The 27,918-nt window shown below is 41.4% G+C and overlaps 1 protein-coding gene across 1 annotated transcript in view; it reads right to left on the bottom strand.

Moving 5' to 3' along the window:
• The window catches only part of TLL2 (tolloid like 2), a 164,445-nt gene that overhangs the window by 64,142 nt on the left and 72,385 nt on the right, over positions 1-27,918 (bottom strand). Inside the window, exons 3-7 of the mRNA XM_043986387.1 lie at positions 26,395-26,472; positions 21,995-22,165; positions 15,936-16,053; positions 14,341-14,519; positions 12,600-12,705 (exon numbers count right to left, since the gene is read on the bottom strand). Of these exons, the coding sequence (XP_043842322.1) occupies positions 12,600-12,705; positions 14,341-14,519; positions 15,936-16,053; positions 21,995-22,165; positions 26,395-26,472 (652 nt within the window). The remainder of the gene's footprint in view (positions 1-12,599; positions 12,706-14,340; positions 14,520-15,935; positions 16,054-21,994; positions 22,166-26,394; positions 26,473-27,918) is intronic.

The raw sequence follows: 27,918 nt of genomic DNA, 5'->3' as shown, positions 1-27,918 counted from the left end.
TAACCCTCATTGCCCTACAAAAAAAAGTAGTATATAAATGTTTATAATAAAAATAAATGCTTATTATATAAAAGCACTAAATATAAATGCTATATTATGATAACTATTAGTACTCTCAGGATCTGTCCTTAATCCTATACTGTTCAACATTTCTGACTTGAATGAAGATGGTATGCCTATCAGGTTTGTAAGTGACATGAATTTGAGAGGGGAAATACAGCTAATATATTGGATGACAGAGCTGGGGTCCCTCCAAATCCCATCAGCCTAGAGCAATGGAGCAAATCTCTTAAGATTGAATTCAATAGCAATCAATGTAAAGTTCAAGTAATTGATTTCACAATGAAAAGGATGGGGAAGGCACAGCTAAACATAATTTGTGTGAAAATGCACACTCCTAAATCTGTTCTTCACCATTTAGAGATCTTCAATCCCTCCACCCACTAAGTGCTTACCCCTGCATTGTCTTCATTCTTCTTTCTCTCCAATCTCAACCTAATTGTTGACCATTTCAATTATACTGTCCCTTGCTCTTGAATGTCTTGCCCTTTTGTCCTATCCCCAATCCATTTATCTCACCAAACCTCAGCCCTGAATTACTCTCAACACCTGGTTTCTCTGCTCCTCTTCATCAGACAATGAATGTACCTGAAGGAAGTCTCCTTTGTGTTCACTGGATAGATTATAAAATCATGCTATCCAACCTCAACTGTTCTCTCACTATGGCAAGGAAATAATTTTATTTATCCCTAATTGATTCCCTATTTCACTCCCCACAGAGGCTATTTCAAATCTCTCAAGTCATCTATATCACCCCAGTTCAACCCCTTCTCAGTTGATCACACTACCTCTTACTTTACTGAGAAAACTGAAATTATTTGATATGAGGCCAATGTCTTTACTTGTGTACTTGATCCTATTCCTTAGCATATTGTCTAGTAGAATGCATCCTCAATCATTCTCCACCCCCTTCATATCTTCATCTCCCCCAATCTATTAGTTCTTTGCCAACTGCCTTCAAATATACTTGTCTCCCCATCCTTAAAAAGTCTTTGCTAAGGGCAGCTAGGTGGCACAGTGGATAAAGCACTGGCCCTGGATTCAGGAGTACCTGAGTTCAAATCCGGCCTCAGACACTTGACACTTACTAGCTGTGTGACCCTGGACAAGTCACTTAACCCCCATTGCCCTGTAAAAAAAAAAGTCTTTGCTAGACTCTAACATCCCCTCAAGCTATCATCCCATATCTCTCCTGCCTTTCTCGTGAAACTCCTTGAAAAAAGTCTAAATGCACTGTCTGCACCAATTCTCCTTTTATTCATTCCTCAACCCTTTTCAGTCTTCCTTGAACTCATAACTCAATTGAAATTGCTCTTTCCAAAGTTATTAACTATCTCCTAATTGCCAAATCTGATCATCTTTTCTCAGTCCTCATCCTTCTTGAAGAATCAACTACATTGCACATTATTGACCACACTTTCCTCCTGGATATTTTCTCTTCTGGGTTTTTGTGATACGTTTCTCCTTCGTTCTCCTTCTATCTGTATGACTGTTACTTCTCAGTCTCCTTTGCTGGTTTATTATCTATATCACTGCTTCTAACTGTGGGTGTTCCCTAAAGTGCTGTCCTAGGCTCTCTTCTTCTCTCCCTCTATATTCATTCTTGTGGTAACCTCATCAGCTCCCATGGGCTTAACTATGATTCCCAGACATATTTCCATCCCCAGTCTCTTCCCTGACTTTTAGAACTTCATCAACAATTGCCCAATAAACATTTCAGACTTGAGAGCTCAGAGACATCTCAAACTCAACATACTCCATAACTTAACTCATTATCTTTTCTCCAAAATTCTCCTGTCTTGCAAACTTCAATATTTTTGTTGAAAGTGCCACCATCTCTCCAGCCTCCCAGGTTCATAATCTCAGCTGCATTATACTCTACTCTTCACTCACCCTCACCCCACCTATTTAATCGGTTGCCAAATCCCACCATTTCTATCTTTAACACATCTTTCATCTCACATCTTACCCCTTCTCTCCACTCACAAGTACCATACTGGTTGAGGTCCTCATCACCTCTCACCTAGATTATTGTAAAAGCCTCCTACTCAATCTCCCTTCCTCAAGTCTCTCATCACTCCTATCCACTATTGATGCCAAAAGTAATTTTCTTTTCATACATACTTGACCTCCCCCTCTCCTACACTCTATCATCCAGCCAAACTGGCCTTCTCCCTCACACATATGAAACTCCACCTTTCATCTTCATGCCATCACACATACTTGGAATGAAAACTCTATTTGCCTCCATATTGGAGTCCCTCTCTTCCCTTAAAATGTATCTTAAGTACCATCTTCTACATGAAGCCTTTCTTGAGTCCCCAACTGCTTGTGCCTTCTCTGCCAGACTACAGTGCATTCAACTACTTCACACATATATTTGCCTTTATTCAACTTATATTTGTGCTATATAGGTTTGGTTATTCATTACCCATAACATACCAGCTCCCGACTTCTAGCCTTTTCACTGATTGTCCCCCACGTCTGGAGTACTCTATCTCCTCAATTCTACCTCCTGGCTTCCCTGGAATCCTTCAAGACTCAGCTCAGGTCCTAACTTTTTTTTTTGCAGGGCAATGAGGGTTAAGTGACTTGCCCAGAATCACATACTAGTAAATGTCAGGTTTCTGAGGCCAGATTTGAACTTAGATCCTCCTGAATCCAGGGCTGGTGCTTTATCCACTGTACCATGTAGCTGCCCCTAGGTCCTAACTTCTGCAGGAGATTTTTCATGGTCCTCCAGGGCCTTCCCTCTGAGGTCACCTCCCATTTTCACTATATAATTCTTGCATGTACATTTTTTGCATGTTGTTTCCACTATCAGAATGTGAGCTCTCTGAGAACCAGAAACTTTTATTGTTTTCTCATTATATCCCCAGCATTAAACACAGTGTCTGACATGTAGGAAGTTTTTAATAAATGTTTGCTGAGTAACTGACTAGGAAATTAAAGATAGGAAATTTTTATCATTTTTTTCTGATTGCTGCCCCAAAGTGAAATGGACTGCTTCCTATCACTAGAGGTCTTCTCTCGGAAGTTGATCAATTAGATAGTTCCATCTACTATAGGTGAACTCATGCTTCAAGGAGGGGTCAGGCTAGATGACCTCAGAGGCCGTTTCAAAATCAGATATGCTATGTCTGTATAAGACTCAGCTCCTAGTGAGAAAATGGCCAAAGGAATGAATCCATTCTTCATGCAGAAGCTTACCCCAACAATTCTCTTTAGATGCTAACTACACAGAAGCCCTAGAGTCTCTACAGAGCAGCATCCCAAAGCAGACAAGAAAAAGAATCAGTCCTGTTTTGTTGAGGCAACTGTTGGCTCGGTGGATAGAGCACTGGGCCTGGAGTCAGGAAGACCTGAGTTTAAATCTGGCCTCAGTCACTTCCTAGTTGTGTGACCTTGGGCAAGTCACTAAACCTCTGATTGCCTGACAAAAGGGATCTACTGGAGAAAAAAATGGCAAACCAATCCAGTATCTTTGCCAAGAAAACCCTAAATGGGGTCACACAGGATAGGACATGACTGAACAACCAAGACCTGTTTTATTGCTAAACTGGCTAAAGTTGAGTGATCAGCCCTAAGTTCTACTGGGACAGAAAAGAAGCATAAATTCAGAAAGTCTGGACTTGAATTTGACAAAACCAAAAGCTCAATATTGAAAGTATCCACAGCTTTGTCAGCTTGCTATTCCCTTCACCAGCAAAAATTGTACTTCCTCTATATCTTAGTAGCCTCCATGAGTTGGTGTGACTGAAAAAAAAGTCAGCACCCATTGGCTATGTCTGGTGATGAGTCCCTCCAAACCTACCTTAGGCTTGTCATGAGATGACAGACTCATGACACAATCAGCTAAGATAATATACATAAAGGGCTATGTATACCTTAAGGGATATATAAATGCTATGTATACCTTAAGGGATATATAAATGCTGGCTACTATGTCTTAGGTGCATACATGAAACCTCATCAGCTCCTAGGAGCAGGGAGAGCTTACATTTCACTGATGTAACCTTTGCAAAGCCAAGGGTGGTTAATTTCATGCCACAATAAGGCAAAAGAGGATTTTAATAAAGGGCAAAACCAAAAACTCATTAAAATGAGGGCCATAATTGTAAAATTAAAAGCTCCTCAGACCCCATCAAACCTTTTCCTAAATGCCAACTTCCTACCAGCATTATCCTCCCCTCAAAAAATAACCTGAAATCTCCTTTTCTCAAATTTCTACTGTCATTGGTTTATACCTCTCGAAACAGTTATGTCCTATTTTATGCAGTAATTTTGTTTGGTACTTGTCTTGTGATCTCCTACTAGATGGTAAACATCTTGAGGGAAGAGAATTTCATCCTCATTCCTGTATCCCTCTCCACCCCCAGTGTCCAGGACCAGGGTCCTTTGTGCATAGAAGGTGCTCAATGCTATCTGTTTCATTTTGAAAGGTAGAGCTCTTGGTGCTGATTTGTGTTGTCATGGTTAGCCCATGGGTCCCCTAAAACATCAAATGAATGAAAGACAGGGAGAAAATATCCATTTTTTGTCATCGCAAAGAACTAGAAGCCAATTGGATGCCCATCAATTGAGCAAATGGTTGAGTAAGTTGAGTTAAATTAATGTAATAGAATACTAAACCACAAGAAATCTCAAAAATGAAAGATTCAGAGAAATTTGGGAAGATGAATTGATAGCATTAAATGAACAGAACCAGGAAAACAACTTGGAAAGCTTTTAGAACTCTAACACAAAACATTAGAGTAGATAGAGTGATGGTCTTGAGTCTGGAAGGCCTGGGTTCAAATCACATTTCAAATACTCATTATCTGTGTGACCTGGACAAGTAAGTCACTTGTTCTTACTGGGTCTCAGTTTCTCCATATGTAAAACGAGGGGGCTGGACTTGACAATCTCTAAAATCTCTTCCAGTTTTAAATCTAAACTCCTGTGACCCCATATTGACCATTATCATATAAAAAGCTTGTTTTGAAAAAGTTTTTATTGATCCAGAGAAAGTTTTCAAATTCTATTTTCTTCCTGATCAGACATCCTACACAGCACCTCTAAAGCACTGGTGTCAAGCTCAGAACAGAATTGGGGGCTACTGGACCATATATAGAGCAGCTAAAAGACACATTGGATAGAGGAGCAGACCTGAAATCAGGAAGACTCATCTTCCTGAGTTCAAATCTGGCCTCAGACACTTACTAGCTGTGTGATCCTGGGCAAGTCACTTAACCCTGTTTATCTCAGTTTTCTCATCTGTAAAATGAGTTGGAGAAGGAAAAATCTTGTTTCTTTGCCAAGAAAACCCAAAATTGGGTCACGAAGCATGAGATATGACTGAAAATGATGGAGCAACAATAAACTGTTTATAGGGATTCCCAGGGGGTGGCATATTGACTTGGGAAACCACACATTTTTATAAATTTGTTTTTATTAATGCATCAACATATTAAAAACAGATAGGAAACACATTTCAATCTGGTTTGGGCCCTACTCAGGAATGTTGCAGGCCATGACACCTCTGGTCCAAACTACTTAGCTAGAAATTTGGGGCTTTCCATTCTTCCCAACTTTTAACTCTCACTGCTCCCCTACATGAACCCTCTGCTCTAGACTGACCGATCCATTCCCTGAATCTACTTTGTCCATATCTACTTCTGTGCCTTTGCTCATCTCATGTCTACCACCTGGAACGTTATCCCCACCCCCTTTAACCCAATCCAATTGAACAAACATTTCTTCTGTGCCTAAAATGTACAAGGCACTGTGCTAGACAAACCACAATCACTGCTACCTCTCCATCCAGGAAAATCTTGTAAGATCCAATCCAAGATGGGAACTAGGTGGCACAGTGGATAGAGCACCAGCCCTAACTAAAGTCAGGAGGACCTAAGTTCAAATCCAACCTCAGACACTTACTAGCTGTGTGACCCTTGGCAAGTCACTTAACCCTGATTGCCTCAAAAAAACACAAAAAAAACAGTCCAAGAAGGCAGTATAAATGGAAAAAATGCTGACTTTCATTAGGCCAAAGGCAACTCACTATAAACTTTGAAGCCACAGTTTCCTCATCTATGAGATGGCTAGACTGGATAATCTCTAAAGTCCCTTTTGGTTCTAAAATCCCATAATAACAATAAAGATGATAATAATTAACATTCATATAGTACTTTACAAAGTGCTTCATATATATATGAAGCACCAAATGAGATTATATGTATGTGTATGTATATATGTGTGTGTGTATATATATATGTGTGTGTGTCTATATATGTATATGTGTGTGTGTGTGTGTGTGTGTGTGTAATCTCATTTGGTCTTCACAACAACTCCAGAAGGTAGGTACTACTATTAGCCCCATTTTACAGAGGAGGAAACTAAGACTGAGTATGTTTAAGTGACTTGTCCAGGGTCATACAACTCATTTGTGTCTGAGGCTGAATTGAACCCAGGTTTTCATGACTTCACTCTGCCAGCTAGCTGCCATGATCCTACAGTCCAAACTCCTCCATGGAATTTTCTCTGGCTTTTCTCCTTCCTCTGATCTCCTATAGCGATCAATTAATCAAGAAACATTTATCAAGTAGCCACTATGTTGCAGGAGCTGTACTAATACCTGGAGATAGAAAGACAAAAGTGAAACAGTTTCTATTCTGATGGAGCTTAAATTATTTGTCTTCACTACTACTATTACTACTACTACTACTACTACTACTACTACTACTACTACTACTACTACTACTACTACTACTACATTTAGATAGCACTAAGTTTGCAAAGCGCTTTAGATATGTCAACTGATTTGATCTTCACAACAATCCTGTGAGGTAGGTGCTATTATTAGCCCCATTTTTATAGATGAGGAAACTGAGACACAAAGAGTGACTTGCCCAGGGTCACACAACTAGTGTGAGACAAGATTCAAACTCAGGTCTCTCTGACCCAAAGCACATCATTGGCCACTGCATCATTGAACTGCCTCCTGCCACTCCTTCAGCATTTATATTTGTCAGATATTGTCACTTTTCTTTGTATGTGACTTTATCTGTCTCATCTCCTCCCTTACTTCCCCATAAACTCTGTGGGGACAAGAGGTCAGATCTACTTTTTTCTATTTCCCTCAATCCATAGCGTAGTGCTTCATTTACATTGTTTCAATAGATATCTGTTGATTGCTTGGCTGAAGACAATTTCTGACTTCCTTCAAGTTCCAGCTAACACCTCTGGTGGGAAGGCTTTTCTGTTCCTTCTTAATTGTGGCCCCTTCTCTCTACTGATTACCGTACATAGCTTGTTTATACAGAATTGTTGGCATGTTGTCTTCCCCATTAGCCTATGATCTCTTTTGGAGCAGAAACTGTCCTTTGTCTTCCTTTGAATCCTCAGCACAGAACCTGGCACAGAATAAATGCTTAACATGTTTATTGACTGGTGAATACTTTAAGATTTTCATGTGTAAAAACGACAAAGATCACACCAGTCCACATGTGGTTGATATGGGGGGGGGGGATTCCCCTCATCTCTTTCTGAACAATCTGAACAGCTCTTGGTCCCAGAAAGTGCATAATTAAAGGCATCCCCAGAGCAAATCAATGTAATAATTTACCCTTCTTTGTGCATCTGACAATCCTTTCCATTTACATTCTGCTAAACTCTGAAAAAGTTTGGCAGATGCCTCGAGGAATAAATATGTCACAAGGGAGCTCTCTAAAACAAAGTAACCCCTGTGGCAGAGAACTGTCTCCTCAGCTCCTCCAGTTCCATCCAGTTAAGCCCCCAAGATACCACCAACTCCACAAAGCCAGTGAAGACAGAAGAGGGGAAGAAAATTTCCAAGGAACTAGAGGGGAGAAAGGTTGAGGTGCTTGGTTGATTTTTAAGAGAGATGGAGAGGATCTTCTTCCCCATCCTCATGAATAACATGTCTCCTTCCCAATTGGAAGAAATCCTGCTCTTAAGGGGTTACAAGAGGCTGTATTCTCAGGCTGTCATCAAATTAGGTTTACAGCTAGGGCTAATAACATGGGATGAAGTCAGAAATTTTTGCTGAATATAAAGGAAGAGCTTTCACTGGTGCAAACACCCTGATTATGAAATGTAGCAGGAGTGCCACTAAACAAGGTCATTTAAAACCCATCTAGCAAAGCCGCTGAAGGTGCTAAAAATCACACTGAAATATCTATTCAATATTCCAAGGCTACGCGCTTTCATCACAAGAGGGTACTCCCTCCGCTGGTGCAGAGCACCACAGCTCAATGCATTAACAGATGGTCTTTATAAGCTGCTGGGGCCAAAAAAAATTCATCACCTGGCGTCAGTGCTCTAGTGAGGAGTCTCTCTGAGTGGAACAGGCTGGTCTTTGCATGGCAGACACACTATCCATTCTTGGGCCTCTGCTGGAAGGCTTTCTAGTTTGGCCAGAGCTGCCTGAGCCCTCTGCCGGGATAGCCTTTATGGGAACCCAGGGTCACATCTTTTATATAATCAGCCAATCGGCAAGCATTTACGGGGCCCCGGCTACGTGCCAGACACTATGCTAGGCACTAGGGATACAGAGACAAAGAATGAGACAGTACCAACCAGCAAGGGGTTTATAAAGACATATGTCAGTATGGATAGCAGAATGAGGCGATGAATAAGACTTTAGCCAACATTTATAGAGTCTCACCAAGTCCTTGCAATTCTATGAAGCATGCAGTAAAAAGAATTACTACCCCCATTTTACAAATGAGGCACATGTTAAAGTAATGTCCATCTTGTGAATGAGGAAATCAAAACTCAGTGAGCAGGGGAAGCTAGGTGGCGCAGTGGATAGAGCACCAGCCTTGGATTCAGGAGGACCAGAGTTCAAATCCAGCCTCAGACACTTGACACTAGCTGTGTGACCCTGGGCAAGTCACTTAACCCTCATTGCCCCGCAAAAACAAAACAAAAAAACTCAATGAGCTTTAGTGATTGTAGGATCCCAGATTTAGAACTGTCAGGGGTCTTAGAGTCCAATCCCTTCATCTTGCAGATGAGGAAACTAAGTCCCAAAGAGTGTCTTACCTAAGGCCATATATATATACCAAGTGTCAACACCTTAGCAAATGGCCTTTTTAAGTTGCTGGGGCCAAAAAAATTAATCACTAGGACTTGGGTCATTTGACCCCCAAACCCATTGTTCCTTCCATTCTACCACACTGCCCCTCCACCTCACACAATTAATGAGAAGCTGAGATATGAACCCTGGCCTTGTGTCTTTCCATGACACGGTATATATAAGGTCCATCTCTGGCACCTTACTATCTTTCTGAGTTTAAGCAAAGAGCTGGGCTTCTGTTTCCTCTTCAGTAAAAAGAAGGGGCTGGAAAAGATGGCTCCCGAGGTCCCTTTCAGCTCTGTTCATGCACTGGGTACAATTTCTGAAAGCAGGCAGAAGCTTGAAGGGGGAAGGGAGCTATGAGATGAAGCCTGCTGCTTTGCTTTAGCCTTGATTGGAGGCCTTCAGAAGGTACTTGAGTTCCAAGGAGCTATTCAACATTTGCTCATCACGGAATACACCCACACTGTCTCCCAGGGCTTCAGTACTAAGTGAAATCTAGTGCATGTTTGGATTCCATTCCTCCCCATGCCTCTTCTGCTAACAGTGTTTCACAGGGGGATCAGGTCAGCAATGTACCTAATGCCTAAGCAGCGTGCTGCATATTGTGAAGAGGACTGGATTCTGAGACAGAAAACCTAGACTTACACCCCAGCTCTGCTCCTTAGCCCCTGCTTGGCCTTGAACCAGTCAATTCATGTCTCTGTGTCTCAGTTTTCCCATCTGTAAAAGGAGGGGGGGACAATAAATTAAAAAATAAAAACAAACAAACAAACAAAAAAAGGATGGGGTTTGAACTAACTGATCTCTGAAGTCCCCTTCCAGGCCTAACTCCTATGGTCCTACCTTTGTAGTACACTCACCCCAGGCTGACACCCATTCTCGGCTTGTTGATTTGGAACTCTAAATTGGGATCAGATGTGATGAAGCCTGATCCAATAGGAAGCCTGCCTCCTGTATCATTTCCAAAATCCATGGGTCATCTCAGTCCCTGATACTGAACACATCCTGTCTTACCCACCTACAGCCCAGAGGCAGCAAAGCCCAGAATCCTGCAAATTGACCTTGAGATCAAGCATGCTAGACCATTGTACCAGCCCTAAAGCTTGAGTCTCCCCATGGAACTTAAAACTCTCTCATCTCCACTTCTGGGGAAGCCAACTCATAGCCCTGGAGAGCTGGAAAGAACTTCAGAAATCATTTGATGCAACTTTCATTTTGTGAAAGAAAAAAATTGAGGCCCAAATGGCTCACCTCCCGGGCCACTACTTCTATGAATCCTTCCTTTAAAAATAAAAGTTTTGGGGGCAGGTAGGTGGTACAGTGGATAAAGCACCGGCCCTGGATTCAGGAGGACCTGAGTTTAAATTTGACCTCATACACTCGACACTTAACTAGCTGTGTGACCCTGAGCAAGTCACTTAATCCTAATTGCCCAGCCCTCCCTGCCCCCCCAAAAAAGTTTTGTTTTTACATTACAAACATTTACAAAGCAGATGTAAATTTGCTCCCCCTCTGTGAGAGGGCTTCTGGAATAAAGTAAAACAATTAAACAAAATTTATAATACAGTGACCTCACCCAAAAATGCAAACCATATTCTATATATGTAGCACCCACCCATATAGACCTATTCTAATTGGTTTTTTGTTTGGTTGGTTTTTGGGGGTTTTTTTTGCAGGGCAATGGGGGTTAAGTGACTTGCCCAGGGTCACACAGCTAGTAAGTGTCAAATGTCTGAGGCCGGATTTGAACTCAGGTACTCCTGAATCCAGGGCCGGTGCTTTATCCACTGTGCCACATCTTATCTGTGTGACCCTAGACAAGTCACTTAACCCTGTTTACCCCAGTTACGCATCTGTAAAATGAGCTGGAAAAGGAAATAGCAAACCACTCTAGTATCTTTGCCAAGAAAACCCCAAATGGGTCACAAAGAGTCAAACAGAACTAAAACAACTAAAAAACAACATATATGTATGTAGGTAACCTAAATCTATCATTTCTCGATTGGAAAGGGGGTAGTATGTTGTATCATCTGTCCTCCAGGAGCATGGAGAGTCATTGTATTGATGATCGTTCTTAGAGCTTTCAAAATTGTTAGGCTTTACACCATTTTTCTCATATAAATTGTTTTTACAAGTCTTCGGAATTGTCCATTTTTTATAATATTAATGTAAGAGTATGGGAGCTTCCCTAATGCCCTACCAACCCCACTGAAAGTGATCCCTTCCTCCTCAAACTTTTTTTGGAATATCTACACCTCTCTGAAGCACTTATCATACTCTACTTTGTATTATACTCATTTGTGTCCCTGTTACAGCCCCTGACACTACCACACCGGCTAGTCTCAGTAACCCTGCCCAACAGGCTCCACTAATTAACAGGCATTGATTAAAAACCTACTATGTGCCAGGGCTCTGGAAATGCAATTATAAAGAAACAATCCCTACTGGCAAGGACTGTACATTCTAATGGGAGATGATGGATGCGATGCAATTTGGGGAGCATTTTTCCTCTTTTATAGATTTCAAGGAAAGGTGCGAATTGAAAAGAAGGTCCAAGAGAGGGATTGCTTCCTTCTTTTGGTTCCTTTCAGGCCTTTAGGGCATAAGAAGCACTTAGAAATCTGAGGGCAAGGAAAGCCTTGAAGCTCAAAGTGACCAGAAGTCAGGGAGATGTGGGTTCTAGCCCCAGTTCTGCTAATATGTGACCTTGGACAAGTCATGTTACCTCTCTGGGCTTCAATCTCTGTAAAATGAGGATGTTGAACAAGATGAATAGAGTGCTACAGTGGAGAGAGTGACACTGGATTTGGAGTCAGAGAACCTAGGTTCAATTCCTGGCTCTGGAACTTCCTAGCCGTGTGACCTAGGGCAAGTCATTTCACTTCTCTCTGGGCTCCTGTGTCTTCATCCGTAAAATGGAGAGGCTGGCCTAGATGACCTCTGAGGTCCTTTCTGGCTTTAAATCTTTGATCCTATGGTCTTGAAGGTCCCCCCACCCCACCCCCAAGGTGGCTCAGAAATCCTTTGAACTCTGAAACAAACCTAATTTCTCCAGAAGGGCTGTTAACTGCCGCCCTGGTTAAAATCAAGGACACTCCCTCAAAGGCTTCCTCCCCAACTTTCACCCCCCCACACACACATACACACATCCCACTTGTTCATTGGGAATTTTAAACAGAAGCTCTCGATAATTTCCATTTTCCGGTTTGCTAGTTGTGACATTAGGCGATGATGGAACAGTGGCTTTCACAATGGGGTTAAATCTTATTAGCAGGCTCCTGATTAGATTATATTTCACTGCAAGCCGGAGGGTGCTGAGCATCAAGGACAGAGGCACCTGTACATTCTGTGATACCCACAGAGACCCACCCCCCTTGGGAAATCACTAAGAATCCTAACCCAGCCTGCCAGAGGCACAATAAAGAACTGAGCAGTCAGAACCTTAGCTTCCAACCTTGAGAACGTGTTCCGGGCATAGTGCATGATACTGTCAAAGTCGTACGTCTCTCCCAGCGAATTCACCTCCCCAGCTTCCATTTTTAGGAAGTTGTACTCCTGACCTGAGACACAACACACACTATTAAGGTCCTTGGGAAAGCAAAGATGTCAGTAAGGAGGGGCAGAGGAGGTAGACAATTGGGCAGAAAAATCATCTTTCTGGTTCACATTAAGCCCACACCATACACCAGAGGGGTGTGTGTGGGGGTGTGGGTATGTGGGTGTGTGTGTGTTTAAATAAGTCTGAGATTTTTAACTGGAAAGAAAAGCACAGAGTCTTCCATCTCACTCCTCTCTAAGCTCTCCAGATCACTCCAAATTCTTCAGCTGAAAAGTGATGAGACTGATTGGGTTTAATCAGCTTGGCCTAAATAGCATATAAAGGAAAAGGCATCAATCACACAAATGGAAGAGCAAGAGGAAAATCCATGAAAGGATAAATTGAACTCCTGGAGAGTTGCAAATTTATTGAACAGAAGCTTTTTGTCATAGAAACTCTGTAAGAGTTATCATTATATATCATATCCAACATATATGTAATATATATTATATTGTCATTATATATACTGTCATATTCAATATAATTTCTATTTCTTTGACTATCACATGTTCAAAGAAACATTTCCCATAAGAAAAAAATTGTAAGCTGAATTGCTGTATTTCTCCATGATTTAGATATTTAAGTTTCTCTGTCTTGGCCACTCAGATAAAAGCCCTCTTGGAAGTATTTAATCTATTCCTACTCTATAGACACTACATTTGCCTACACGGGTATTTCATTAAGAGGTAGCCCAGTGTAGTGAATAGCAGACCATCCTTGGAGTCAGGATAACTTGGATTCAAGTCCAGCCCATAACACCTATTGGCTGAATGACTCTGGGCAAGTCATTTTATCTCTTATTGCCCAGGGAAAATCTAAAATCATAGCTTGCAGAACAATTGCTGATCTGCATGGTTTGAAATTAATTTCCTCACCTAGAGATCTCTACATGATGAAATCACAGTTCTGGAAAAAGAGTAATTTAGCTACATGTCAGATTCTTAAAGATACATTGTCCAAATCAGAAAATATTATCATTATGCAGAAAAACAAACAGATCTATTGGATGAGGTCCAAACTTTAAAATGTAACTAGTAACAAGACATGAATCCAACATCTTGACAACTGGGAATCTGGGGGAGGATTTTTCTTTAGGCAAATCCATTGTCCCTTAAGACAGAGAAAGTCATATTTTCTGCCTAGAAAAAGCTACTGAGAGTGGTCTTAAGTCCAATGAGGATGCTAGAGGTTAGGAGAGAAGTATTCTCTCTCTCTCTCTCTCTCTTTCTCTGTGTGTGTGTGTGTGTGTGTGTGTGTGTGTGTGTGTGTCTGTCTCTGTCTCTCTTTCTGTGTCTCTCTGATTCTGCCTCTCTCTGCCTCTCTCTGCCTCTCTCTGTCTCTCTCTGTGTCTCTGTTTCTCTCTTTCTCTGTCTGTGTCTATCTGTCTGTCTCTGTTTCTCTCTTTCTCTTTCTGTCTCTGTCTCTCTCTCCTTCTCTCTGCACCACCCCCCAATGCATGTCTTACCACCACTATAATGAATGACCTCCAGAATTAGGGTTGTTCTCCTGGGCCTTATTAAGCTCCTCACTTCACTTTCTTTATTAACATTGCCACTTCCTACCTATCAGATGGTGCTTGAAAGCAGGGTTTCCTTACCTTGTTGGATATTTTCTCTGATGATAGTTACATGCTGGTCTCTGTCGGGCCGAGTGTGTTCGTGCCAGAAACCAACCACGTGGCCAAGTTCATGAGCCACGATACCAAACTTATCACAATTCTTCCCAATGGATATAGCCTGGGGGCCCCCACCTCGGCGGCCAACATAGGAACAACATCTGAAACAATCAGGGGAAAAAATCCAGGTCAAGGAGAAAGAGAGAAGGGTTCAAGTCCCAAGAAGGGCACTTTGAGATACTGAGAACAGAGAAGGCATGGGTGAAGGGGGAGAAGCACTGATTCCCTTCCGGAATAAGGAATCACCATCTTCCCTCATCCCATTGTTTTTCCTAAAGGGGCATTGCCTCTTCATCCAGCTGCAATGCCCACCACCAAGACTAGGTACATTAGAATTCATCTAATGTTTGACTAAAACAATGAGAGAATGTCACTTTCTGGCTAAAGGGAATTGAATGTATGTATGTATATGTGTGTATTCATATATATACACATATACACAATATTTTACATATGTAAAATACACAAGATGTTTTACCTATTTACATAGAACATGTTATATACAATACATAATATACATGGGTTACATGTGTGTATATATGTATTATATGCATATATAATGTTCCCCTTTATTTATAAGCTGCTCTTTCAACTTGAGAATCTTCTGCTGGCACATGTGGCATCTCTGGAGTTGAATTGACTCCAAACCCAAAAACTAGCAATGGCGTTTGGCAGTTAAAACACCTGCTTGAAGGGATGCTGGATTGTTATTGGGTTGGGTTGGGTTTTTTCGGGGGAGGGGCAGAGATTGGGGTAGTGAACCATTTATCTGAGGACACAGGAGAAGACTACAAATTGAAGCTGGATATGAGCACTCCAGGGCTCCAAGCTGCCCACAGTCTCTGTCTCTGTTGTTTTCTCCCCTCTCAAACCTGTATCTTTCTTCACTGTTTACAAGTGCTCCTTCCCCACCATTCCCCATATACACACATATCCCAAATGCATATGTAGCAGGCAGATATAGAATTCTCATCTGTGACTTTTGTCATGTACAGGAAAGATTGAATGTCTAACACATTTAATATATCACCCTCCAGGCAAGACAGAGTTTGAATCATTCCTCAGTGGGTGATCTGATCTACTGGATCGCTCCTCATCTAGGATCATAGAATCTTAGAATGTTCAGATTATGGGAAGAAGTTAATCTTTGCAGCAGTCAGTCAACATCTAGAATACTGTATTTAATTCTGAGTGCCACATTTTAAGGGAGACATTGACAACCGAGATTGTATCTAGAGAAGAGGGATGGCAACATTTCATAAACTGTGGTTTGTTAAGAATTTTTGGTTGGCTCTCATTTTTTTTTGCAGGGCAATGGGGGTTAAGTGCCTTGCCCAGGGTCACACAGCTAGTAAGTGTCAAGTATCTGAGGCCAGATTTGAACTCAGGTCCTCCTGAATCCAGGGCTGATGCTTTATCCACTGTGCTACCTAGCTGCCCCGGTTGGCTCTCATTTAAAGTGATTTGACTCTTCTATAATAAAAATGCAGTTAGGTTTCTTGGTTTGGCTTACTTACCCACATGTTCTGTAACTGAACACAATGAAACTTTCCTCATCTGTTCTCTCTATAAAGGTTACACAGGTGTGTTTTTCCCAGTGTCTCATGGCCTGCTTAAAGATGGCCCGTTGGCTCCCTGAAACAATAATAAGAACACCAATGCTCATTCATTCATCACCTCATTCACATGTCTGTCTCTGGTCCATCTTATTTTCTTCTACAGATACACAATTGTAACCTGTAAATGACTGCCTAAAATGATTGTTGAGTCCATTTTTCCCAAGGAGCCACCAAATGGCATTGTTGCTCCATAAACAACAACATTCTTTGCTCAAAATTAAAGATGACTCCATTAGATTATAAGATCCCTGAGGGCAGGCACTGTCTTTTGCCTTTTTCCCCTATATCCTCAGCACGTATGCTTGCCATATGGTTGACACTTAATAAATGTTTATGATTAATTGACTTTTCTAAATTGACAAACCTATAAATAAAGGTTTTATGGATTAAACATAGCCATACACTTACCCAAACAGACAGAATTTCAGAGCTGGAAGAGATTTTAGATATCATCTAATCATTTATGAACAAGGAAACAGGCCCAAAGAGGTTAAGTAATTTGCCTGAGGTTACACAAGTGCAAGTGGAAGCACCAGGACATTAATGAAAATGATGGGAGAAAGTGGGTTTTCAAAGAGGTCTATACTCTCCCAACTTCCATTGATAATGAAAATGATATTTCCAATAGGTCATTTCAAATTTTACTTCAGCATACAAAACTGTACCTGGGCATTCTGGCACCTGAGTTAAGTTCATGTGAGGGGAGGACATAGAAACAGAGCCTGAACCACCCCCCCTCCAGGTCAGTATGAACTTCCTGAACCCTGATCCTGGGCAGCCTATGTAGTACAGGTCTCCAGGGCTGTGTGCTTGTGGACCAGCTGCCCAGATTGTCATACCGGTATAACAGTTGGAAAAGGGCCCCAGGAGAGCATAGGCAACTGAATCCTTGGGGTCACGTGCTGGAGTTCACTCCTTCTTAGTGGTAATTTATTCTGGGAGGAGGAAGCATGTCATCTGTCCAATATTGGTACCATGGGAATGGGACAGATGCATCCCCACTTAACTGCTGCCCTTGGACAAAACACAGTGTTAGAAGACTAAAGGGTTCTCCTCCCCACTTTATACAAAAGCATAAGGTGATTTTTTTGGTGCCTTAAAGGAAATCCTAAGAGTTCTGGAAGTTCTGGATACTCTATTTGCATAAAAATCAATCACACTTTCATTCGGTTTCCTTTGCTTCTCTGAGGACTCCAGAACTGAAAACTCATGAAAGGCCCCAAGAAAAGAAAGACTCTGTTCACATCCTTTCTAAATCTGGCTTCTTGGGCTCTTAGTTCATTCATTAGGCTCCTTCCAGCAAATAGGGAAAAAATATTTGGGCAAAGAATCTCACAAAGGGAAGTCACTGCTAAGCTGTTAAAGAGGTGTCACAACACCTAAGGAAGCCTTGTTTGTTTTAACTGACATCAACATGAAGGCTCTAGAGAATGAATGGGAATTATCTGGGTGTGCAAAAGAAGGGAAGCAGGGGGTGACTGGAGCTGGCCATTCAGAAAGACAGCATTGGTGGGGATGGGGGAATAAACTGCTAGATTTGGGACCAGGAAGACGTGCATGCAAATCCTGTCTCTGCTACTGGCCAGCTGTGTGAGCAAAAGCAAGGTGCTTCATATTTCTGAGTCTCAATTTCTTCATTTGAAAAATGGGGGTGTTAATATAGTATAGTAGTTAATACATATAGTTAATGCATTATTATTATAGCAAATCATATAATGTATTATGATATATGTGATATATATAATATGATAAATTATAGATATATCAATTTAATTGTCATTATAATAATGATATGTATTATATCATTACATAATATCTCATAATACCATTCTATCAAATGCTATATGTAAACCAAAGATCGTTAAAACACCAAACCATCTCGTAAACCAAATGTAAGTGCTAGTTTTTATTCATGTTCAATAATAGAAAATTGGGACTTACACTTATTGGTAGAAAAATAAACTTATAGGACAAACCTTAGTTCTAGCTCATTTCCTGGTTTTCTTACAATTTGGAGAGGGGCGTTGATCTAGATGAGGGACACTAAGAAGTCCCTAAAACACAAAATGCTCCCAAACACCATATGTGTGAATGGGTTAATAGCCGTGATGACACGGCACTTCCTGGGACAGGAAAGCACTCCAGATGCTGAGAAGACACAGTTAAAACACAAAACCAGTGCCTTTCAACAAAACTCTTTTTATATCACTCTCAAGAGGGTTCCAAATAACCCCCTAAAGGTCCCTTCCAGCTCTAAGTTTCAATGAGAGTGGTGATAACATGGTTTAGTGGGGAAAGTAATTTAGTGGAGAGTGTGATAGCACTGAACTCAAGAGACCAGAGTTTGAGCGCAGGCTTTGCCACTTATTAGCTGGGAGACGACAGAGTATTCCTTTATGCTCTATGAGCCTAGTTTTCCTTCTCTGTAGAATGGGAATAATAATACTTACAAAATTGAACAGGGTCACTGTTCCAAAACTATTCAGTAAACCTTGAAGTTCTATATACATGTGAGTGGTGATGTGGAGGAGGAAGATGGGGATGACAATGGATAACCTCATTTCCCAAGATGTCCCAATGGTGTACCATTTTATTAATAGGGCAGGCTGGAAGAGTGGGCAAGTTCACTGATCTCATTTGATAAAGGGGGAAGAATGATACAATGATGGACCTGCAAGGGGGCTTTGAGAGCCTCTAGTCCAACTCTAGTTCATTTTGAAGGTAAGGAAACTGAAAGAAAGGCAGTATATAGTGGAAAGGTCACTGCATTTGGGGGTCAGAAGATCTAAGTTCGAATTCTTCCTTTGTCACTTACTACATATGACTTTGTACCAATCACCTCACATCCTTGGATCTTAGTTTCCTTGTTTGTAAAATGAGGGTGTCTTGGATTAGATGACCTCTAAAGCCCCCTTCCACTTCTAGATTTGTAATCTAATGGGTTTCCTTTGATATCATTTATTCTTTTAGTCATTCACTAAATGTTAGATTGCAAGCTCCTTGAGGGTAAGGACTGTCTTTTGCTTCTTTTTGTATCCCCAGCACTTAGCACAATGCCTGGCACACAGTAGGTGTTTAATAAATATTTACTGAATTGAATGTCAAAACTATGGAGACACAGCACATTTTGAGACAGGGAAATCCTTCAGATGCTGAAATGATAGACATAAAAGACATCAGAATCACTAAATCTTAGAGCTGGAAGAAGCCTCAGAGGTCATTCCAGTCCAACCTGTACCAGATCAAGAATCTCTTCTAAAATATCCTCCCACATTGGTCACCCATCCTTTGGGTGAAGACTTCTAGTAAGGGAAAACCTATTATTTAAGTAGCTGATCCCACTTTTGGACTGACAGAAAATTTTTCCTTACATGAAATCTAAATCTAGATGGCCTATAGCTGGTTAGAGTCTTTGATGGATTTATAGACAGGTGGTCCTGAGTTTGAATCCTGCTTCAGTTTCTTAAGTAGCTGTGTGACCTCAGAGAGGAAACTGAAAAGAAGAATAGGGGCAGCTAGGTGGCACAATGGATAGAGCGCCGGTCCTGGATTCAGGAGGACCTGAGTTCAAATCCAGCCTCAGACACTTAACAGTAGCTGTGTGTGACCCTGGGCAAGTCACTTAACCCCAATTGCCTAACCAAAATAAAAAAATTTAAAAAAAAAAGAAGAAGAAGAAGAAGAAGAAGAAGAAGAAGAAGAAGAAGAAGAAGAAGAAGAAGAAGAAGAAGAAGAAGAAGAAGAAGAAGAAGAAGAAGACTAGAGGTAGCTAAGGGGCATAGTGGATAGAGAGCTGGACCTGGATGCAGGAAGACCTAATTTCAAATCCTGCCTCGGATACTTACTGGCTGTGTGACCCCCTAGACAAGTCACTTAGCCCCTGTTTGCCTCGGTTTCCTCAACTGTAAAACAAGGATCATAATAGCACCTATGTCTCAGGGTTGTTGTGAGATCAAATAAGATTATATTTGTGAGGCACTCAGCACAGTCCCCCGCACAGGTGCTTAATAGAGGTGTGTTCCCTTCCATCACATGTAAAGGTATCCTGAAAGTCCAGTGTTAGGATCCTCACTCCAATAAAATCCATGGGGCCCTTTCCAAAGGGACAGTGTGCCCCCAGAAGTGGTTGTCCTGAGATGGGGTTGCCTTTTGACATGACTTCCATGAAAGAAATGCTGGATTGGGAGTCAGAGGACCTGGGTTCAAACCTACAACCTCAAGAAGGTCACTTCATGCAGAGGTAGCACAGTGCAGGAGGAAACCACTTTGAATGTAGAGTCCCACTCTGACTCCTGCCCGTCTTTTTATTTTATTTTTATTTTTTTTGCGGGGCAATGGGGGTTAAGTGACTTGCCCAGGGTCACACAGCTGGTAAGTGTCAAGTGTCTGAGGTCGGATTTGAACTCAGGTACTCCTGAATCCAGGGCTGGTGCTTTATCCACTGCGCCACCTAGCCGCCCCCTCCTGCCCGTCTTTGCCACTTACTGCCTACATGACCCGGGCAAATCATAGCACCCCTTTCATCCTTGGTCTCCTCGTCCATAAAATGAGAAAAGGAGGCAGACTCAGTGATCCCCAAGGTCCCTAACCCTGATCCTTCTATAGCCTGTATTGACACCCATCAGTGTCCTACAGAAATGACCAAGCATTTGGTTGGTCACCTCGTTGGAGTCCTTCTCCAATAATGGCTCATTGTGGAGATGACCCTGGATTCCTGAAGGCTCCAGAAGTGGACTCAAAGCTGAGGCAGGTCCACCTCAAGCATGAGCCTGGAGAGGGACTCTGCCTGTTGGCCAAGAGCTGACTTTACCGAGTTTGAGGAGGCTCATCAACAGGTCAGTCTCAGGGTGATAGGATTTTGGGTAATGGCAACTCTACTAGCTCCCTGTGGAGATATAATCTGTACTGGTGGAAATAACAGTCAAATCAAGGAACCTTAAGGTCTTTTTATACTAGTTAGATAGTCTAGCTCCAAGGCTCTGGATCATTCCACTTGAGGAATAATGAGTATTTCTCCACACATGTTCATATAGCTCTTCCACAGTGACAAAGCACTTACCTTACCATATAAGAAAGGTAGTATAACTGCTATCATAATTTCATAGATGAGGAAACTGAGGCTTACAGAGGCTGGTTACACAGCTAAGAATGGACAGGGATAGGATGCACACCTAGATCTCCAGACTCGAAGCTAGTGTTCTTTCCAATGGAACAAGGATTGCTAGACTTCTGGAGAGGCATGGATTCCTCTGGCAATCTGGTGAAGTCTGAATCCCTTCTCAATTCATGTTTTTTAAAGTAATAATAATATTAATAATAATAACTAGCATTTATAAAGTGCTTTACGTTTGCAAAGAGTTTTACATCTTATCTTGTTTGATCTTCACAACTACCCTATAATATAGGTGCTGTTATTATTCCTATTTTTCAAATTAGGAAAGTGAGAAAAAGGTTAAGGTATTTGGCTGGGGACACACAGCTAATAAGTGTTTGAGGCAGAATTCAAACTCAAGTCTTCCTAATACCAAGCACAATATTCCATCCACTGGAAAGACTAAATTTCAATTAGAGGTGAGTGAAAATAAGGATGTAATTTTTCCCCATCCAAGTTCACAGGTCCCCTGATATCTGTCCACAGATCCCTTGGGGGTTATGATACCCTGCCCTACATGGATGTCAGAAGACTCTTCAACCTACTAAGAGTAAGCTCAGGGCAGCTAGGTAGCACAGTGGATAAAGCACTGGCCCTGGAGTCAGGAGGACCTGAGTTCAAATCTGACCTCAGACACTTGACACTTACTAGCTGTGTGACCTTGAGCAAGTCACTTAACCCTCATTGCCCTGCCCAAAAACCAAAAACAAAACAAGAATAAGCTCAGTTTATCATTACCTGACTCAGTCTAGCCTACAACCTCAGCACCAGTCCCAAGTTCACATCTCTTCTCACAACAACTGACCTGTGAAATTTCCTCCAATGACATAGGGGATCACCCCTCCAGGCCAGATCCTCTCAGCCCTTGATGTTGTGGCCCTTCGGACTCGGGGTGAAGACTCTACAGGTCCAGCGGGAGAAGGCTTTGGGCCCTTTTTCTTCGGTCTCCATGGAAGCGTGGAGTTCTGCCTGCCACCTGCAAGACGGTCTCATCATTTCAGTCATAGGCATTGAAAGGCAGCCCCAGTGTTACCTGTGCCACTCATGAAGAGGCTCAGAATGACTAGGTATCCCTAGCTCTGGAAGAGATAAGCAACCACCTTCAAGACTCACCTACTGAATGTACACTGGAGACATACTCACTGCAACTCTTGAGCCTTCTCATTAATAAACTAAAATCAAGACTTCTAGGAAAATGATAGGAGCGTCCCCATGCCTGGTCTCCTAACCCCCAGAAAACAACAAAACTGATTCCACTTTCTTAAATATTTAGCCTACGATTTAAAAAAAAAAAAGGAAGTGTCTCCTAACACTCATCTAAATTTGGACATTCTAATAGTTCTAATCAGTTCTGAGATGAAGACTTTTTGGTGGCATTAGAAAAAGTTGTCTTTTATGTTTAGAACTGGTTTATTTAGTGATCATTCCTGGTTTAGTACATTTAGGCCATGATGTTGGGGTTGGTGGCAGGATTGGGGTTGAACTGAGGAAGGCTTGGGTGTTGGTTAATTTCTCATAATACATGCAACAATTTCCTACCTACTTCTGTGTCTCTTTCTTAAGTAGAAAATCAAGGGTGGAAAAATCTACGTGCCAAATACCTACAATGCTTCCTCTGTTTCTTAGATGATAGTACTAAATAGAAATGTAACAGCGAGTCATAGGGGCAATTTTTATACCATCAAACCAGCATGGGAAAATCTAAAGCCTAACTGGGGAAAGACAAGGGGTATAATTTGCAGTGATCGGTTAGTGAACGACAGCTTACCACTCGACCCAGTGAGAAATTTAATTTCCTGAGGACTTAGCACAGGAAACATTTGCAGATTAAAAATATGTCTAAACAGATGTTCTGCTTAGGCTGGGAAAAGATCCTAATGCAAATGTCATTATTGGATTTTCCTGGATTACTGTTATCTCGAAAATCAGAATCCAGTGTAATTTTATTTATTATCTCAGAATGCTCTGCATTTGCATTGGCACTAAAGGGACCCACAACCAAAAGAAACCAATTCAGCCTACCAACTACACCGCAAACCCAAACATATTCAAATGGATCTGCCTCCTGAGGTAGACCCCCATGAACTCTGCCACACGACAGCTGCCTTCACAGGTCAACATTTCTTTCCCAGTCTCAGCCTCAGCCCCAGTGGGGCCATAAATGGTACTGGGGCCTGGCCTCAGCTCTTCCCAGGTGAGGTCCTGAGTCTTGTATTCAGGGAAAGTCTTTTCCTCACTGGCTGGAAATAAAGGCACCAGCAGTCCAGCCATCTGGATAAACCATTACAAAGTCGGGAGGGGAAATCTCACAAATGCTTTGGCCAAATTCCCATCTCCACAGCACGTGCAGAATAGCTCTGCTCTGGAAGGTGGGTTTCAGAGGAATGGGATAGGAAAGACTCTTTTTCAAGGGTGTGAGCAGCCAAAAGTTAGTCAAAGGCTCAAATCGTAGCTTGCCGGTGGCACCCAAATGTTAATTTTTTCCAGTGGGGCCAAGGGGCAACTAGGGCTTTGCTCCCTTTTTCTACCAGACTCTCCCTCTTCAACATGGGCTCATTTCTGTTATCTGGCTAAGCAGTGCAGGGGGCGAGGGTGTCTAGCAGAGAACGTCCTTTAAAACTGCACAATGCATTCTTTTTATTAATATGGTTATGGAAATCAGATGCTATCAACAGTCACAGCTTCATTTGGAAGCCTGTTTATACACTCCATGTCGTTAATTCAATTATAAACTCAAAAATGCATGCTGAGCCCTGAACTCCATGTAAGAAGGATTCCTCTAACTGCCAGGTGCCTCTGTGGGGATGAGGATGTTTCTTATAGCTCCCACAAAAACCGGGCACCAGCAAAGCACCATGGTCAGGGCTGACAGGCGCTGAATAATAGAAGGAAATAAACCCACAGCTGAGAAAGGGCAAGATGAATCTTGGAGGCTCAGATCCTTTCTCCTACTTGTGAGATCTCTTCTTATGGGGGTGATAGAAGGGGGTCCCTGTTAGGGGGGAGGTTGTGACTAAAGGGAAATGTCTAAGTGACACACAACTTGTCTTTCCTTTAATTCAAATAAAACAGAATCACCCCAGCCCACCGGCCCAGAGAACAGCAGGATGGAGACACTGCCACAGCCCAGCCCACTTTCTCTTTCACTTCTGGGTCCTCTCTCTTAACTTGCAGTGAATACACTGGACACTTGAGAGCCACAAGTATCCAGGGTGGAAGAAACTGTCTCTGTGTTTGTTGTTTTCTCCCATGAGAATCTAAATTCCTAGAGAGTAGAGACTATCTTACTTTGCTGTGTCTATCGTCAGCGCTTTGCACACAGAAAGCACTTACTAAATGCTTATTCATTTCTTCATATGTCACAGATGGGGACATATTTCCCTGACCTTTTGCCTCTCCTTTTCAAGCAACCCAATGTCCACTGGTGCATGCTAGTGTAGAAAAAGAAAGAACTTTTAAGGAGGAGGACTGTCATCTCTCAGTCTCCAGGGTCTAAGTCCCATTGTTCTGGGCTAATCTTGATTTTAGGTAATCAGTTGTAACTAGACTAAATCCAGTGGTTTTAACAAGCTGCAGTAGCCTCATGCTCTTCCGGTTGCCATGAGTGGTTTGGCTCTGCAGCTGTTTGAACAGCTGTCTTCTCTCTAGGCAGAAGTGGACAACTTGCTTTCAGCACCAGGTAACATAATCCCTTAGTGTACCAGGATGATGTATACATAGATTAGGTCATCAGAAATTGGACAATACGTGAGCACGGAACAGGAAGGAAAAGTCATTTATAGATAGTCCTTCTTTTCCTGCATTCCAGGGAATAGTATAAGAAAACTTAATGGTTCGTAATAAAAACAACAAAGTTAAAAATCATGATCTCTTTGCTCTATGCTTACAATTACCCAGTATCCCCATGAGAAAGATGGTGGTCACCAGGTAAGAAGGCAAAATGTTGAATATATTTACATAAAACCAGAAGAAACTATTTTGATGAAGGTAGTAAAAACTTAAAAAGGTGATTTGTGGAAAATAACTTTTGGAAAATAAAATAATAAGAGGCTAAGTATGCCTCTACTATTAGAAATTGCTTATGTTGTTGAGTTATTCACTTGGAAAGGTTATATAAAGATACTGGAGTAGGAGCTGCTAATTCTTTAAAAGAAATAAAAAATCTACTCATATTCCTTCTTCTAAGGAGAATAGAGACTTCTTAAGGGTAGGGGCTATTTGTTGTTATGGTGGTAGTTGCATTTTTTATGATCCCAGCTCCTGGCATAGTGCCTTACACAAAGTAGTAATTTAATAATAAATGTTATTGAATTGAACTTAATTGAATTGAATCCAATGTCTCTTGGATTGGGGAAGTAGTATTCCTTTTTCATTACTACTCTTTTTTTTGATAGGAAGAATTTCATGTAAGAATTATGTGCCTTGCCACTTGAGGCTGAATTTGTCCTTCCAGGAGAAAAGCCAAGCAGTCTTCATCACTTTATTCAGGAGAGATATAGATGGGAAATGTCTTCTGGGGAAAAAAATAGCCTTCTCTAAAAGCCATTTATTTTGGTGGGATGCTAGTCGCAATTAATATCCTTTTCTGTCCTTTCGACCACCAATACTAAGGAATGTGAAAGGGCTCACATTATTTTATGTAAGGATTTAGGCACTGACAAATAGAATATGGATTTGTTTTCATATTGATTAAGCATATTTCCATAGATCAGAGGCCATCAACTTGGCGTCCATGGACCATGGAGAGATTTCAGAAGGTAGCCTCTGAACCGAGCTTTGAAGGGAAACTAAGGATTCTTTCAGGCAGAGGTGAGAAGGGAATGCGCCCCAGACAACCACTTGTACAAAGATACAGAGGTAGAAAAGAAATTTTATTCTGCTTTTATGAACATCCCCTTAGACCAAAACCCACATTGTCCACACCTTCTATACCTTCAGTGCCACCTCTCTAGGCCAGGTACTACATGGTTCAACATGAAGCTGAGAATGCCCATTTCTTTGAGGGGTCCAGATTAACAGCCAAACCATCACTAATCCACTGATTAACAGATTCTTTGTATTTTGCTGGCTGCCTGGCTTAGCTTCATTCCAGCCCACAGAAATCGGTATTTCTAGAATTCTTTGGTTCTCAAACAGAATAGGTTTTCCAGTTGATAAGATATTAAATAAAAGATACCCAAATGTCTGGGTGGGGTACCACATTACCCTTTTTAACTTTCTTGGTACTATGACTGGAGGCTGTGGCATTTGGCTCAATTTCATGAGGTTGTTCTCCAAGGCCACCTAAAAAAGAAGCAGAAAAAAAGAATACATATAGGCACCAAACTTCTTTACACTGACACAAAACTGTTATGAAACAAAGATCACTAATTGGGAATGATGGGAAATGCGACTAAACCTATAAAGATATGTCCCATAATATCTGGAATTTAGTTACCAGGAGCTATTACTAGTCTTTCCATTCAAACCTATCTCTTCAGGTATGAATTCTGCCTAGGTATCTGTGTTTTCCAGTATGGGTTGGCCTTGGTACCTGTCTTCACTGATGTTCCCTCTGAGATTCTAAGACTTTGTACAAGGGAATTGAATGTTTGAAGGATTGAGAGAGAAAGCCTCATCAATAACTACAATAAGTGACAGAGGTGAAGAGGGAGTATTGCCTGGGGCTAATGAGGAAGGATTCACATTAGGTGGAATGAAAGCATTAATCAAAGATGGCCCTTGGATGTCTTTGGAGCACAGAGACAAGTAGGAAAGTCTGGTGCTGGAAAAAAGATTCAGGGTACAAAAGAAAATACTAGATTAGGAAGCCAAGAGCTAGAAAGTCTTAGTGAATTGATAGTTTGACTGATTCAGATTGATTTCCCCAAAGTTTATTACTTTTTTTAGCTTCTAACTTTTTATTGTAACTGCCTGTACCTTGTCCCTACCTGTTACATGGGCATGATCTACCAAGTCTCCTCCTGATACACTTACCTTTAGGGAGCCTTGGGTTCATATAATTCTCCACATTTACAAGGGAGGAAATGGAAACTCAGAGAAGCTCAAAGATTTATCAAGTGATTTAAAAGGGTACATAGATTACTTGCCTATTAAATTCACAAATCAAGCAAAACTGGGATGTATATCTAACACAGGGGATGATAATACCTGGATCCAAAAAGATCTTAAGGGACTAGAGCACTGGGCAAACTCTAATGAGGTGAAAACATTTAGTAATAAATGTAAAGTCTTCTACTAGGGTACAAAAAATAAATGTTGAAAGTACAAAACTGGGGAAGTATGGCTATATAGCTGCTTTCTGAAAAAGATCTGGAGATTTTAGTGGTCAGAAAGTTCAATATGAGTCAATAGTATGAGGCCAAAAAAGCAAATGCAATCTTTTGGGGGGGGTTCTTATTTATTTAGAATTTTTCCCCAAGTTACACATAAAAGCAAATTTTCACATCGATTTTTAAAACTTTGTGTTCCAAATTCTCTTTCTCCCTCCCTCCCCACCACTCCTTAAGAACTCAAGAAATTCAAAAGTTATACATGTGCAGTCATGAAAAACATTTCCACATTAGGTTGTGAAAGAAAACAGACCAAAAAAAACTTTAGAAGAAGGAACTAACAAAAAATTATGCTTCAATCTGTATTCAGATACCATCAGTTCTTTCTCTGTAGATGGGCTGCATTTTTCATAAGTCCTTCTGATAGCATCCTACTCATCATTTCTTACAGCACAAT

This window comes from Dromiciops gliroides, chromosome 2 (assembly GCF_019393635.1).
Source record: "Dromiciops gliroides isolate mDroGli1 chromosome 2, mDroGli1.pri, whole genome shotgun sequence".
NCBI classification, from domain to species: Eukaryota; Metazoa; Chordata; class Mammalia; order Microbiotheria; family Microbiotheriidae; genus Dromiciops; species Dromiciops gliroides.
Note: the sequence above shows the minus strand (reverse complement) of the source record. Positions and strands in the feature narration are given on the sequence as shown.